At 34.8% G+C, this 16,626-nt stretch overlaps 1 protein-coding gene and 2 long non-coding RNA genes across 7 annotated transcripts; 1 reads left to right on the top strand and 2 right to left on the bottom strand.

Moving 5' to 3' along the window:
- Positions 1–5,471: 5,471 nt before the first annotated feature.
- On the bottom strand, positions 5,472–6,264 carry LOC113361870. Its single transcript, XR_003365389.1, has 2 exons — positions 5,969–6,264; positions 5,472–5,870 (listed from the first exon to the last, which is right to left on the bottom strand). It is a non-coding gene; the product is annotated as an uncharacterized LOC113361870 (long non-coding RNA).
- Positions 6,265–9,156: 2,892 nt separating this feature from the next.
- LOC113357958 lies at positions 9,157–15,070 on the top strand. 5 transcript variants are annotated; one of them, XR_003364032.1, is made up of 6 exons: positions 9,157–9,464; positions 9,926–10,289; positions 10,883–10,963; positions 12,295–12,521; positions 13,107–13,685; positions 13,779–15,070. It is a non-coding gene; the product is annotated as an uncharacterized LOC113357958 (long non-coding RNA). The 5 variants fall into 5 exon arrangements; XR_003364035.1 differs by having other exon boundaries at positions 13,107–14,201; positions 14,280–15,070; XR_003364034.1 differs by having other exon boundaries at positions 9,159–9,464; positions 13,107–13,186; positions 13,563–15,070.
- A 447-nt stretch (positions 15,071–15,517) lies between these two features.
- Positions 15,518–16,315, bottom strand: LOC113357957 (histone H3.2). The gene has a single exon (XM_026601446.1). The coding sequence runs from the start codon at positions 16,058–16,060 to the stop codon at positions 15,650–15,652; it is 411 nt and encodes a 136-aa protein (XP_026457231.1). The 5' UTR covers positions 16,061–16,315; the 3' UTR covers positions 15,518–15,649.
- Between the last annotated feature and the right edge of the window lie 311 nt (positions 16,316–16,626).

The raw sequence follows: 16,626 nt of genomic DNA, 5'->3' as shown, positions 1-16,626 counted from the left end.
ATACCTCCTTCAAGATTTTTCTGTATGTAATTTCATATTTCTCTCGTGTTGAGATTTATATGGACGATGAATAGAGAATTAATTTAACTCAAAATAAAACTTTCTTCTTCTTTTTTTTTCCAAATCTTAACTTATTGATCAACAGAGATAATGATGAAATTTGTAGCTAATCTTTCTAATATTTGTTCAGAATGTATTGAGATATATATATATATATATATATATATATATACTCTGATCCAGTTTTAGAGATTCATGCTGTAAATACTTGTATGTCTTTTTGTTAGATTTGGTGTCATAATTTGTCTTTTTGTTAAATTTGATGCTAGATCAATTTAAAGAGGAGCTAGCTGATGAAGTTTGAGGGAACAAAATTGAAAATTTTAGGCTTTCCAAAGAGAATAAGAGGATGCATGGTTTAAAGGTAAATTGAGAATAAAATTTAATTAAGAGCGACGAGATATCTTTCAATTGAGCATAGATTTCATCTTGATTTAAATTCTTTGGGTGGATACATAATACGGTTCTCCAAATTTCGGATGTGAGGATAAGACAAATTATTTTACGTAAAATCAATTAGATAAGGGTTGTTTGATGAAATGAGTTAAGACTTGGAGAAAGGAATTTCTGAAATTTAATTTGTACTCAATATTCAATAATCATGGAAAAGACGTCAATTTCATCAAGATCAGAGGAAAACAAAAGTTATCGAAGGAAGTTTATGTCACTAAATAAAGGAAACAAATTTAATAAATAAAATCGGGTCATAGGTTGCCCGAAATTTCAATATGATAGTTATGTTTATCTAAAAGATCAGGGATGTCTAGTTTGGAGATCTGACGGCCATAATACCTTGTTATATTTTGTCACAATAGGGCATGTCAACGGATCCTCCATCTTGTGTAATATAATTAAAGATTATTAAAATTATAAATCGGAATACTAACCAATCATTTTTTTGAATGATTCATGGAAGATATAGACCGTAAGTGGTTGAATCAAAGAAGAATAATTTATGCTTTGTAAAGATGTCGAGAAAAATATGAAGATGGTTTCAAAGGAATTAAATGGAAGAAACATCTGCTCGATAAAACAGATCTCACTACATTGAATAGAAATAATTCAAATAGGAAGTCATTTTTTTTAGAGGAGTGTTTCTATAGTTTTTTTCCAACCACTTTGATATGTTCCTCAACTTTTGGTTTTCCTATACAAAGGAGTAACACGCGTATAATATGATAATCATCGGCATAACCGATAGTCATAGATCTTGTATTGGACTGCCACAATCTACATAATACCGGAATAAATCATCCTCAGCATGTACATGAATGTATCATCCTAGCAAACAACAAAAAAGACTAATATTATTCGTAATGAGAATAATTGATCGGTCATATTTACAACATTAAAAGGAAAAAACATAAAATTTATGTGAAACAAGTATAAATTTTAGGTATAGCATAAAGTCAAAAAATTGAAGGAAAATAGAGAAAAACAAAGGTAGTTACTTTAAATTTGTTGGAAATTTTTGTTTCTCCGTGCCTTTTGCTTGCTTCTATGAGAAAATTGTCTTTTAAATATGTAATGAATTGTGCTAGTCTTACACATATAAATGAGTTAAAATCTACTTATCGGTAGATTACATGCCATATTGATACAAGATAAAAGAGAGAAAAACACTCATCTTAACTATTTGTTCATTAGTAATAATAACGATCAAACATAAATGAAATCAAGTACAAGAAAATAAAAAAAGTAATTCAAACAAAAGAGAACCATAAATAAATAAAGTAAGTCATATTGAGACCAACTAGTAATAGTGTATAAATACTATTATTTATGGAAGAAATAATAAATGAGCCTAGTTTTTCCTTGCTTTTTTGTTGTTCTTGGTATTATAATTCGGAATATGGACGAAATAAGAAGTTTTGCATATATGACATCTAAGATTATCCTTTGCTAACAAAACATACAAGAGTCATTTGGGGCACCCTACCAAGACCATATTAGACAACACAATCGTTGTTTCTTCAGCGTTGCTACTATTATCGTTTCCCTGACGTTTATTTTCCAGCGAAACGTATGAATTTGATGATGTTGATGAATGTGTTGTAGTTGTTATATTTAGTTATTCAACCACTAATAAATTTAGTTTCAAATCAAGTTTTGTTGACGTACAATCAATACCTCTTTTTTCGTTTCTTTCACTCATTTTTTTGTTTCTATTATTTTTTACCCACCTTTTTACGAGAGATTTCACCTGGTCATACAAAAATCAATACAAAATTGGGTTAACAATGTTTTTAAGACAAGATTAGAATATTATTAATCATAAAACTTGAACTAATTTACGAATACGTACCTTTATATCAAGAAATCTTTTGCAATCAAATGAGTGAGGACTATTATATTATTCTAGGTTAACAAGAGGAGATCCTAGTGTAGTTTTTACTACGACGAGTAGTAGCATATGAACAACCAAAACTAACACCAATGTAAAGGAAGCACCATACCACTACTCAAATAGAGTTTTTGTTGTTGGTGTTGATCCTTTGATCCCATTTTATGATAAAGGAATAGAGAAAGAGGTTAGAGAATAGACTTAAATACGCTCTATTTTTAGTCTGAAGCCATAAATTCAAGGGAGAAAAGAAAATGTATTAAATGAAGGAAGAAGAAATAATGTATATATGTAAATTACAAATGTTGATCTCCTCGTGTATAACTATTGTGTTCATTGCTATATTAACTAATCAAACTTGTGGCAAAAGCAAATAAAGAACGTTTTTGGGCCAAAAACCATAGGGACCGCCAATAAAATATTGGATTTGAACCACAACTAATTTTATTAAAAGACCTAAAAAGATATACTATATTGAATAATATTGTGTTTTGTTAGAACCATAAACTAAATTCAATGTTTGTGTTAGAAAGTTATGCATAAATCTGGCTCTTTCTATAAACAAGACAAACTTTAGAATTTTTTATCACTTAACATCGTAAAAAGTTGTAACTTTTTTTGTCAGTTGCCTAATATGACCCTAGCGCTCTTCGACGGCATACTAATATTTTTTTAAAGAGACCATTAAAAAAAAAGAATTCTTAAATTTAGGGGCTGCATCTTCAACTCTCCTTTAACGCCACTGAAAATTCAAGACTAGTCCCCTAATTGTAGTCACATTGGCAGGATTCATATCTAGAGTAATCAAGAGAACACTAAAACAACTATTAATGTGAAAATCAATACCAACGCAACGGAAAAAACGAAGTTCAATTAATGCCCGTTAATTTACAGAAAAAGATAAAACATAATTCATTTTTAAAAAATTGTCATCATGATGTGGTTAATTACGCCTAAATGATGTGCAAGTGGCAATATATGTCATGTAAGTGAAACAAAAACCGAAAGAGAACTAACTACTCATTATTAGCGACCAGTCGTTTTTGACTTGGCGAGTCCTAACCCTTCAATTCATGACATTCGATTAAAAGAGCAATTCATCTCAAAGATTTAAGGCATTAGACGAAGATTTGTCACCATCTATTTGAGACTTACATAACTGAAAACAAACTAAAGTTCATATTTACTTTATTTGCTTAACCTTCTTAAGAAACCGTATTCCACACCAAGGCAAAGTAAATTCCATTAAATATCCGTAGTATTAATTTAATATAAATGATTGATGGGTCACCGTCCATACCAAACTTATAAGTACGGTTAGAAAAAAAAACTGAAGTAAAATGGGTATTTACTAATTTGATTTTTTTTAAATAAATTAAAGACTTGTTATTAATTGCAAATTAAAAATTACATCGCAAGCAAGCGGGCAACAAACTGCGCTGCAAGCCCTTTTTGAATTGTGAAACCTATCCTTTTAAAAACAAACTCTCTCGAACCGGGAGTCATGACATTACTATGCATGACTTTCTGAACTCTCGTAAGAATTTCAACCACCTCTGGAGCCAAGTACCCAAAAGTATCAAAAGCAAAAGGGATAAAAGCATGTCCATTATCGGCACACGCTTTCTCATGCTTTGCTATCTTACCTGATGCTGCCTTGAAAGATGCTTCCCCCACCGTGAAGGAACCATGGCCAATGCCTACTAACGGTGAAACCCCAGTAAGGTCAACACATGCGTGTTTTTCATTAGCCCATCCAAAAATAAGAACATCTTCCGGCCTAAGTGTTGATCTCCACATGCATATTTACTTGATTTCCTGAAAATTTTCAAGAAACTTGATTGCACAGGTGTTTCTCACCGAGGGCGGAGTATTTTCTTTATATGTCCCATTTAATGTCCATATGAACCATACATATCTTGATTAATGCATGTTTATTTGTATATAATATATAAATTGTATAGATATAATCCCATGAATCATTCATATATTTAAACTAACCATTGATGTATATTTTCAAACGGTTTAAAAATATCTGGTTCTTGGTAATGACTTGAGTTGGGGGTGATAATTCAATCACCCGCACATGCGGTAGACTTTGTATCCACGTGACACGACATAATTATGCTTTCTAACATAATTATACGATAAGAAAGTACCTGACTTTCTTGTACAATTGTTTTCCAATGGTCTATGCTTGTAATGTCGTTTGTTTATATATCACTTACTTATCATTTAACAACTTTGTACTATATTTTAGACGATATATAATGTCTATTTAGTTGATGATATCAACTTATAAGTTTCTTGAAGAGTCGTTACAAACACTAAATTCCACGTTTTAACAGTGTAACTGTAAACCATTATCTTTCTTGATCTGCGGTTAAGAATGCTAGCGTAGAATTTTTCAACAGAATATATTATATATTACGTTTGGATGCTTATTGTCTATTCCACGTTTTAACAGTGTAAACCATTATCTTTCTTGATCTGCGGTTAAGAATGCTAGCGTAAAACTTTTCAACAGAATATAACGTTTGGATGCTTATTGTCTGAGCTCATGTAGTTTATTTAACATCCATAAAGATGTCAAAAGTTGTACTTTTTTTTTTCTTCGTTTCATGTTTTTATCATATGTGGTTTTCTGATAGGTGCCAAATATTGCATAATTCTCTAACATTTTAGTGGCATTTATCCCATCCCATGTGCTCTAATTCTCCATTCAATGCCAAATTACGTATTTTCATTGTTTTCGAGTGTAATTACTTTTACTAATTTATTTTTGTGATTTTAGGTCGTAAATAAAGCTTGGGGCTATGGAGAGGCAAAAAGATCGGGAAATTGGTGGTCAAACGCAGAAAGCTAGGGATGTGCTAAAGGATTACGAGAATTATAGAAGAAATATGGCACAAAAACGCTACCAGAATCCACTTGCGCTCGCTCTTGTTGCAAGTGAAAACTATTACCACACTCATTTCTCAAATTTTTTACACTCAGAAACCCACGCTCAGAAAAAGTCAGGCGCACCCATTTTTCCGAGAAAAATATCAGCAGACCCATATTTCTTAAAATTAAGTTTATATTGATATTTCTACGATACAAAGATTATCAGTCACATATTCATCGAAATTTCAATCCAAACCCTCGAATTACATCGATTTATACATCAATTACACAAATCAAAATTTCACAATTCTGTCAATTTCATCATATTGAGTAAATCAGAACTCAAAGTGAGCAAATCATAGCCATTTTCACTTCAGTTTGATACAATTAAATCAAACCCATGTTTCGAATAGAAGAATTAGTAGATCTAATTCGATCATTGCAGTAGCAGAGATGAAAACACGCAAAAAAAAAAATCGGTGGCAACATAGGTTTCCTATGAAGAAGATGCATCAAATTCGAAATTTCAAAAAACTTCAACTCTTTTTTAGTGAAGGGGTACTTACCTGAAGTGAAAATACTGCAAATATTATGTAAAGGAGGTAAATTTGTGAGTTCAAATCTGCCATTAACAAAAATAAATAAATAAAGCTCTTCAAATCATGGAGGCCGACTAACCGTAACCAGTTATCTCTTCACTTCATACTTTTTTGAATCCATCGATAAGTTAGCATCAAAAAAGAATTTTTCGTCTGTATTTTAAACTAAATAGAGAAGATGGAGCCATGGATCGTGAGCTGCGGAGAAAACGAGAGATTATACATTAGAAGAAACAGATAGGTACTACTGACCGACAAAATTACGAGTACATCCTTTGATTCCTTTCCACTTTACATGTTTGGATGGCATGTAAGGGGTGGGCATGCACGTGGGCACCATCTACGGATGTCAAGCTTCTACATTTTGATGCATCATTGGACCCACTATGTGAAGTTATGAACTATGAAGTATGAACTCCTGGGATGAGGGCGTATCCAAGATTTACGTAAGTCTATGAAATTTTATGTAGATTAAAATAGTTATGCAGAAAACTGAAATGGTGCATAAAAATTTATACAGATTAAATTAGATGCATAAATTGTTATGTGAAAAGATGCATCAATTTTTTTGTTACTATCGAAAAAGGTAAAAATAAAGGCTGCATAATTTATCATGCACTTACAATAATATCTGCATAGCATGTAATGCAGTCGCAAAGATAGATGCATAACCTGTTATGTATCCGAAAATACGGCTGCATAATGCATTATGCATCGAGAAAATTGTTGCACAATCTTTTTATGCATCGAGAAAATAAATGGATAATGCATTATGCATCTATTTTTTATGTATGCACTAATACAATGGCTACATAACTTGTTATAGATGCATAATTTGTTATGCAGTGGAGAAAATGGTTGCATAATTCGTTATGCGTCTGCAGAATGTGTTATGCGTCAAGTTTTCGAAAATTTTACCTAAAATGATGATCACCTCCGAATTTTTCGTGAAAAACAAAAATTTGATATTCTTGTTTGTACTCGTTGCGTAGCTCTCTTAAAAGGATTTCCAACGATATAAAATTTGTAAAATTCCAAGGCGCGGATTTTTGGATATGTTATATCCAAGTTGCGTTGCCAATTATATCCCTGATGCATAACCCGTCATGCAGACATTTTTAATAATTTCATATAATTATGGGTGTCATGGAAATAATTATGGGTGTCACAGTACCTAAAATTAATTGTGGGTCTAACAATGAGAATTTTTTTTTTGACATGCGCCTTAGTTTCCCTTGTTGCAATCCGTTTGCATGTTTATACCTACTAGTGGGCTTTAAAGAAGACATGGGTTTAACATAGAACGATTTTTTGGGGACCATGGTTTTTTTTGGGGGATGGTTTTATTTTGGGTAAAGACATTAGAAGTAAATCTAGGTCACCCCTTATCCAGATATTTATATTAATACCTAAATTACCCTCCTGACTAATTTTGGGTGATGATTAGTTAGTGTTAATAATAGTTAGTGAGATGATTAAGTTAAAGATAATTAGTGAGATTAAAAAATCAGATGTTTTTTTTTTAAAGAAGTAGAATTATTGAGAGAGTAAAGTTAGAGAAGATGAAGAAGGAAAACATGAAAAACGATAGATTTTACCAACCACAACCGAAGGAAGGGTATTTGGGTACCCATGATAGTGAGTCGAGTGGTTTTGAAAAGAGTGGCGACGATTTCGCCAGTAATAATATCCATATTGACAGCAATATGGATATTAAAATAAAGGTACTTGTTTATTTTAAATGAAAAGAGTGGCGACGATTTCGCGACGGCGACTTGTTTTAAAGGATAAAGAAAATGTCGAGTGGATACGGCGGCGACGGAATTGGAAGAATTAGAAGATGTGTTAGGGTTCATGGTACTGGGAAGGGATTTTCCAAGGGGTTCTTTTTGGGCTGGGTTTTCTAAGTGGCCTTTTTAAGTGGGTCTGAGGGTAGGCTTCAAACTTAGATAATGTTGGTTGAATTTCTCCAAGCTTTTAGAAAAAATGAAATTTTTTATGTAGATTTGGGCCAGTTCGGTTATCATATGTCAAGAACATGTAACCGGACACACCTGAAAGTGTAGTTCGGTTACGTTTTCCAAACACGCAGGTTACCGAACTCGCTCGTTAATGGAGGTTTTGGTCGTACAGTGTAATGTTCGGTTACCTAGGATAAAATGGTAGGTAACCTAACTTTGAACTTAACAATTTATTTGGGTACATCTTGTGTGTTCGGTTAGTTCGCAAACTTCAACGCAACCAAATTCCCAACCGAACTGCAGGTTAAAAGTAAGCTAGTGTTAGAAGTTAGGTTGGTTCGCAAACTTCAATACATTTTGCGAATCAACCGAACTGGGCTTATATATGCATATATGCAATTAGGAAAACGTTCGGTTACTACGAAATTTATTTCTTGGCGAATTAGGTAGAGTTCAGTTAGGAAGTTTCAAAGGTAGAGTTCGGGGTTACAAAGAAAACTTAACATTTTTGCGAACGAACCGAACTTGTGGACTTCTCATTATTTTCGTAAACTAAAGTTCGGTGATATCCTTATTTTATGAAGGACCCGAACTTATGGACTTGTGTTGTTTTAATATAAGGAGTTCGGTTAAAAGTATTTTTTGCGAATCAAACGAACTCTGAGTTCGGTTAAGAAAAAATTAATTCTTGATAACCGAACTTTTCTCTGAAAAAAAACCTTCATTAAACCTCTCTGCAACTTCCATTTTCAACTCATTTTAATGATTACTTCTCATTTATTCAACCAAAAACGAATGACAAGTAATGGGTTTGTGAGAATATCTTTGTTAATGTTTTAAATTAAGCTATATATATATATATATAGTGGTGGTGGTAATCGGAGGTGGTGGTGGTGATAGTCGGAGGTGGTGGTGGTGGTAATCGGCGGTGGTGGGCGGTGGTAGTGGTGGTAATCGATGGTTGGTGGTGGTGACAATCGGAGGTGGTGGTGGTGGTGGGAGGAGGTGGTGGTTATATATATATATAGGTGGTTATTGGGTTGGTTTTAAATTAAATTAGATTAAGGATAGATTAGTCATTTCAATGTTTTAGGACATCCCTTATAACTATAGGATAGGTGGCCTAATAGGACCATGGTCCCCAAAAAAACCATGGTCCCAAAAAATCGTTCTTAACATAGTCAAGAGATCCAAACCCACTTCCATCTCCAAACATCAAACCTGATGCTTTTGCCTAACACGCAGCAACATATCCACCCGGATATCAAAGCCAATACAACTGCTCCACACCCTATTTATCTCTTTTTCTTCTGTTATCGACCAGAAACCCAATTTCATTCTCATCCCTCTCCAACTCCAGAAAACATCAATACCTTCATTTTCCTTCGTTACTCCATCTTCCCCACCTCTTTGTGCTTAACCACCATCATCATAATCACCCTCATTTCATCATTAACTCTCTCTCTCCTAATCTTATCTTATCTTTAACAGTAAACCTAGAAGCTAGGTTTGGGAGAGCTGGGGTTAGAGTTATCTATAAACAGCTGGAGGAACACTAAATTAATGAATTGCAGAGAAGAATTGAAGAAGGGAAGCGTCAGAAAAGTGGTTTTGGTGAGTGGGTTTTCATTAATTGATAAATTGAAGCCGAATTGGGTGAAATTGGTATATAAATGGCTTGTTGTTTTGTAACTGAGACATCCAATCCAAATTAGCAGGATCATCTGGTTTTGTAATATCATCTTTTTTTTATCATTTTCTAAGTTTATTTGCTAAGGTTGAAATGAAGCCCTAGCTTACTGCTGGGTTACTTATGTTAATTGTGATAATCTTGTTGTGATCAACTATTTTAGAATATATTTAATCCTAGAGGTTCAACATTTTACTCTCACTTTGTTTGTCGCATGCAACCTATGTAGTTAGAACAATACTATGTTGATTGTATTGCAACTCATGCTTAACAGATTGTTATTGTTGTAGAAGGTATTCATTCATGTTAAAAAAATTCTTTCAGTTTCTCTTTTAGCTTATGCAAGGTATACATTCATGTTGAAATTCAGCTATTTATTCTGCAGTGAGTAGAAACCAGCACTGCTTTCCGTCGAAGAAGACACCAGAAGAGTGGATTCCTACCCTAAAGTTTAACTTACAAGCCAGGCCCAAAAAATGTAGTGGTATAAAGGGCAAATCTGATGTATGGAAGCTGGACCTGCATGGTTTGGCATGTTTCTGGAGCTGTTAACGCCTTAAAGGAGCATCTTTGAAGGATGGAGACTTAAATCTCACTACATCATTCTATATTTCCAAATGGATTGGTTGACCCAAAACCTGGATTTTCGATTGATTCTGTTAGTCGCTTCAGCATGAAGGGAAAGACTGACTGAGCAGGAAATAACTTAGAAAAGCGCAGGAAGTATTACATGTTATAATTTATAACAGGTATGCAACTTTTATTTTTGCAAAGAAAATGTTGAAATGGAGATGTCCTGAGACTGATTTCTTATATCATTTAGGCCGATTTGACCATTTAAATAGAGAGATCACATCACTTTGAAACATCTAATTTCATTTAAGATTACTGATTTGTATTAAAGCCTTTTTGATCCTGAGAGAACTGCTTTAGTATTATGTTTGTCCTGCAGAGGACTGTACGTGAAAAGTAACTACTGGCCCTTCATTTTTGTTTTCTCTTGGTTTGTATCATTTGTTGGTTGCGATGCCGGTGAATGAAAGATTTACAACCATCTAAAGTGAAAAAGAGGCAGGATTCAGGATTCTTTGTTAAAGAGTACTATGTCTTGTGTAAATATTTGGCATCTTAGTCTACTGCGCAACACAAAAGAATCCAAAAATAGATGACGTTCTAAGAGCCTTATGTCTCAGGGATGTTTATCATTGTTGCAGAAATAGCAGTTTTGACATTCCCAAATCCTAATAATATCTACTTTTCTCTTTGTATATGTAAAATCAGATTAATTAGCAAACCCACACTCAAAATGAAGTTTCTGTTTGTTTCTTTCTTTCTTTTATAGGGAAGTGGGTGCTGTACAGTTTGCAGACATTATCTGGGCCTGAGTTTCTTCCGTGCATTTAGCAGTCCCTCAAAGCTGTAGGTGAGATCTTTGACTTTGATTACCCATGTTATCGGATTTATGCTGTTTTTTATGCTCTATTAATCAATAATTAAAACTCGAACTGCCCAGACATTAATATGGCTCAGAAGTGTTATTTTAAACCCCAAGAAAGTCTAAAAGGAGAAACGTTAAATACTCACAGATACTTTCTATTAGTTCTCCAACCCATTTTCTTTATACGATAAAAGAATGCAACTCTACTAGCGCTTACAAGTAGCGGTTTTTTTTAATAAATGAGAACTTGCGCTGTAGATCACCATCGTCAATTGTAAGATGCTCCAGCATTTAAGAATAAATAATGAATTCAAGTATCCATGAGTTTCTGTCTTAGATAACTCATATGCACCTTAAGTTGTCCCAGACAGTGCTTCAAAAAACGTTTTGAAGCGCATATTGATGCGTGCTTTTTGGCGCTTCAATAAAAAATCGCTTCAATATGGGCGCTTTAGTACTAGGTCAATATATTTTAGAAACAAAAAAAAAAGGGTTTAAAGCCTAAAAAATAGGTCTAGATAAGTCTCCCTTCTATGTTTTAGTAGAAAAAATCCCCTAAAACTAGCATAAAATCTCAACAAGCCGACTATTTAGAGACTTCAAACGTTTCATATTTTATTCTACAACTTCTTCTTCCTTTTCTTCTACTGCTATTCTACACTTCTATTCTTCTGATCTGCAATGGGTAGCCAGCCTACCAAAGCTAACAAATCCACAAAGAAATACCCAGCTTGGAAATATGGTACTGAAATTGAAGGTCCAATTATTCGAGGAAGACGGGTGTTTCCTATGTGCAGCGCGAGTTCTGTGATAAAAAAATTTCAGGAGGGGTTAGTAGGTTCAAAAGTCACCTAGGGCAGCCGCACAAGGGAGTTTTTGGTTTATTATGTTGGTTTTTGGTTTTATGTTAGGAAGTTTCACATATATATCTGTAAGTAAGTATTTATATATATATATATTTTTTTTTTGAAGCTACGCTTCAACAACGTTTTGAAGCTGCGCTTTAAGCTTTACTAGGATAGCATATCGCTTCACTAAAACGTTTTTTGAAACACTGGTCCCAGAAATCTATCTTGTTACCAGTTCTTCCTGTATGTTCTTCCAAATGCTATGTTTAAAGCTTGGCTGATGGATATGAGAATGCTCAAATATATATGCTTCATTTCTGCTTCCCTAGAGTGTACAAGCTACAACTTCTCCCTCTTGTTATTGCTAGTGACTGTTTGAAAGCATATTTGATTCATGCATTGCCTATACTGAACTTGGAAAACGTCGTGACGAATTGTCTGTCCACTTTCCGTGTTCTAATTTCACAGATACTTCTCAGTGTCCAACGGATGGTTTCTCGAGTACGCAAATCGCATTGACCCCAGGGTGTTTTTCATGATTCTCCACAATAGAAGCTCCAGAATGTAACTACCAGCTCATATTCTGCACCCTGGGCTCCTTTTCCATTTAGTCCCTTCAGCATGAAGGGAAAGACTGGCTGAGCAGAAAATAACTTAGAAAAGCGCAGAAGTATTACATGTTATAATTTATAAAGGTATTTATTTTTGCAAAGAAAATGTTGAAATGGAGATGTCCTGAGACTGATTTCTTATATCGTTTAGGCCAATTTGACCATTTAAATAGAGAGATCACATCACTTTGAAACATCTAATTTCATTTAAGATTATTGATTTGTATTAAAGCCTTTTGATCCTGAGAGAACTGCTTTAGTATTATGTATGTCCTGCAGAGGACTGTACGTGAGAAGTAACTACTGGCTCTTCATTTTTGTTTTCTCTTGGTTTGAATCATTTGCTGGCTGCGAGGCCGGTGAATGAAAGATTTACAACCATCTAAAGTGAAAAAGGGACAGGATTCAGGATTGTTTGTTAAATAATACTATGTCTTGTGTAAATATTTGGCATCTTAGTCTACTGCGCAACACAAAAGAATCCAAAAATAGATGACGTTCTAAGAGCCTTATTTCTCAGGGATGTTTATCATTGTTGCAGAAATAGCAGTTTTGACATTCGCAAATCCTAATAATATCTACTTTTCTCTTTGTTTATGTAACATCAGATTAATTAGCAAACCCACACTCAAAATGAAGTTTCTGTTTGTTTCTTTCTTTCTTTTATAGGGAAGTGGGTGCTGTACAGTTTGCAGACATTATCTGGGCCGAGTTTCTTCCGTGCATTTAGCAGTCCCTCAAAGCTGCAGGTGAGATCTTTGATTACCCATGTTATCGGATTTATGCTGTTTTTTATGCTCTATTAATCTATAATTAAAACTCAAACTGCCCAGACCTTAATATGGCTCAGAAGTGTTATTTTAAACCCCAAGAAATTCTAAAAGGAGAAACGTTAAATCCTCAAGGATACTTTCTATTGGTTCTCCAACCCATTTTCTCTAAAAGATAAAATAATGCAACTCTACTAGCGCTTACAAGTAGCGGTTTTTTTAATATATGAGAACTTGTGCTGTAGATCACCATCGCCAATTGTAAGATGCTCCAGCATTTAAGAATAAATAATGAATTCAAGCATCCATGAGTTTCTGTCTTAGACAACTCGTATGTTCTTCCTGTATGTTCCAGAAATTTATCTTGTTACCAGTTCTTCCTGTATGTTCTTCCAAATGCTATGTTTAAAGCTTGGCTGATAGACATGAGAATGCTCAAATATATTTGCTTCATTTTTGCTTCCTTAGAGTGTACAAGGTACAACTTTTCCCTCTTGTTATTGCTAGTGACTGTTTGAAAGCATATTTGATTCATGCATTGCCTATACTGACTCCCTCTTGTTATTGCTAGTGACTGTTTGAAAGCATATTTGATTCATGCATTGCCTAAACTGAACTTGGAAAACGTCGTGACGAATCGTCTGTCCACTTTCCGTGTTCTAATTTCACATACTTCTCATTGTCCAACGGATGGTTTCTCGAGTTCACAAATCGCATCGAGCCCCAGGGTGTTTTTCATGATTCTCCACAATAGAATCTCCAGAATGGTACTACCAGCTCATATTCTGCACCCTAGGCTCCTTTTCCATTTAGTCGCTGTCTGCTTCATCTGTCCATCCTTCTGTGAAGCAAATGATCATAGTGACCTTCAGATATCAATTGCTCTCAAGGACTCTCTAGTCGTAAAAATAGATCTCCTTCCGAGCTGGTGCAACACAGAAGTTCACCATGTAATTGGTCTGGTATAAGATGCGTCGGTTCCAAATTTCACGAGGTACAGTTTCCATTTCCAAGCCACCTTGGGGACTTAGAGCACTGAAGCGTCTTTACGTCAGCTATTGTTCTCTCGCAGGCACTCTTCCTGCAAATATATGGAATTTGAAGAATTTAGAGTCTCTAAGACTTGGGTGGTAACAGTTTGTTTGGGACTTTACCTCTGTCTTTGTCCAGCCTTAAAATGCTCACGGAACTAATACCTGATAAGAATAGGTTTACTGGCAGCTTACCTTCCACGGTTGGAGAACTTGGAAACCTCATTGAACTGTTGGTACATGGCAACTCATTTTCTGGGAATCTTCCTCCGGGGCTTAAGAATCTTCAGAATCTGGTGTCAGTAGACCTGATCATGAACCTCGTCTCTGGGAATCTGCCTCCAAGCATCGGAAATCTTAAAAGGCTTATATACTTGGATGCTAGTCGTAACAAATTCATTGGAATAATACCTCAAGAGCTTTGAAATTTGGTACAACTCAGGTAACTCGACCTTTGGTGGAACTCACTGGAAGGACTTATACCTTTGGAAGTAGGAAAAAATGTCTGTCCTACAATCTCTGATACTGGGAACAATCTGATACTAGGAACAATAATATCCTTTGAGAAGTAACAGCCATAGGAAATTGGGAAACTGCAAGAAGCATAAGATTCTCAATGTCTTTCAACTCTCTTTCTGGTCCTTTACCAGAGGGACTCATGGGGCTTGAAGAATCGTAGAAATAGAAATATCATTAGATGAAAACACCTCAGTAGTTGTATGTATTATTGAAGATTAAAAAAAAAATGTAGTAGTGATTTCTCAGCACATTGTTTTCTTTTTGAAGCATTCAACACATCGTTTGGTATATACATTTATCATGGCTTCTTTTATGGCGTTTTCATGTTCCCACTTGCAGAGTTTGTTCTCTGACCAAAAACGTGACTTTCTGCACCTTACAATTAGGCGCTATAAACTGCAAATGACTTTCTGCAGAGGTAGGTCACCGCCTTAGATGTCGATGATACTGTTTCTTATCTACTTGCTCAAGTATTCATCAAAAGAACATCTCAATTAAGGCACGACTGTAATAGATCACTCAAGAAAGAGGTAGAAATTGCTTAGTAACACCACCAGTGGCTGAATTACCATTGACAAAAATGAACAACTTCTATAATCGGGTATCTAAAAATGGAATCGAATTTATTAGGTTATCATGCCAAATCCCTCAGCACCCAACACTCAAACAGATATCAAGCAGAAATGGTCATGATTTTGGATTGAATTCAACCGAAATTAGAGTTTCAGAGCAGAAATCTAATCAGCCCATTTAAACAACATATTCAGAAACTGTGAAATTCCATTTCATTAGATTGTCAAAATCAGTGCACTGACAGTTCTACATACCAAAAGAAGAAGAAAAAAAGACAGATCCCTAATCTAGATTTACAAAGAAATTAAACCCCTCTTTTTCAAGCACGTTCACCTCTGATTCTCCTTGCAAGTTGAATGTCTTTAGGCATAATAGTAACCCTTTTAGCATGAATCGCACATAGATTAGTATCTTCGAACAAACCAACAAGATAAGCTTCAGCTGCTTCTTGTAATGCCGCAACTGCTGAACTCTGGAACCTTAAATCAGTCTTGAAATCTTGAGCGATTTCACGAACTAAACGCTGAAATGGAAGTTTGCGAATCAACAGTTCAGTACTCTTTTGGTATTTTCTGATTTCACGAAGAGCAACGGTTCCTGGCCTGAATCTGTGAGGCTTCTTTACTCCTCCGGTCGCTGGTGCAGATTTACGAGCTGCTTTTGTTGCTAATTGCTTCCTTGGGGCTTTTCCTCCGGTGGATTTCCTTGCTGTTTGCTTTGTACGAGCCATTGCTGAAGATGATGAGTTGCAGAGATCTCGGGTTTGGGTTTGGGTTTGGGTTTGGGTTTGGGTTTGGGTTTGGGTTTGGGTTTGGAGAGAGAGGTTTTGCTTTGTGAGGTGTTCGGATATGGGAATGGGGATTTATAGAGGATAGAAGAGGCTAGATGTTTAGGTTCTTATCAACGGTTTATAATGAATTAAAAGGTTTCATACGGATCTTAGTTGTTTGCGGTTTAAAAGGTATCATACGGATGGGAAAAAAATAATTAAAGTCTTTGTTGTTATCAACGGTTGATATTGAGTTAAGAAGGTTGCATACGGATTGTGGTTTTTCCGTTGTTTGCTGTTTTGTTGGTTTTAAAGGTGTCATACGGATGGGAAAACAAATTAGAGTCTTTGTTGTTATCAACGGCTGATATTGATTTAAGAAGCTTTCATACGGATAGAGGATAGGATGTGTAGAAATTAAACATTACTGAGAATTTGGGATGAATAAATTTAACAAATAGTATTTGTTAAAACAGCTTTAATACTTAAATTTTACGGGCCGCGTGTTATAACCCCAAAAATGTCAT

The sequence above is a fragment of the Papaver somniferum genome, chromosome 3 (genome assembly GCF_003573695.1).
Source record: "Papaver somniferum cultivar HN1 chromosome 3, ASM357369v1, whole genome shotgun sequence".
NCBI classification, from domain to species: Eukaryota; Viridiplantae; Streptophyta; class Magnoliopsida; order Ranunculales; family Papaveraceae; genus Papaver; species Papaver somniferum.
This window is presented reverse-complemented; position numbering and strand designations above follow the sequence as displayed.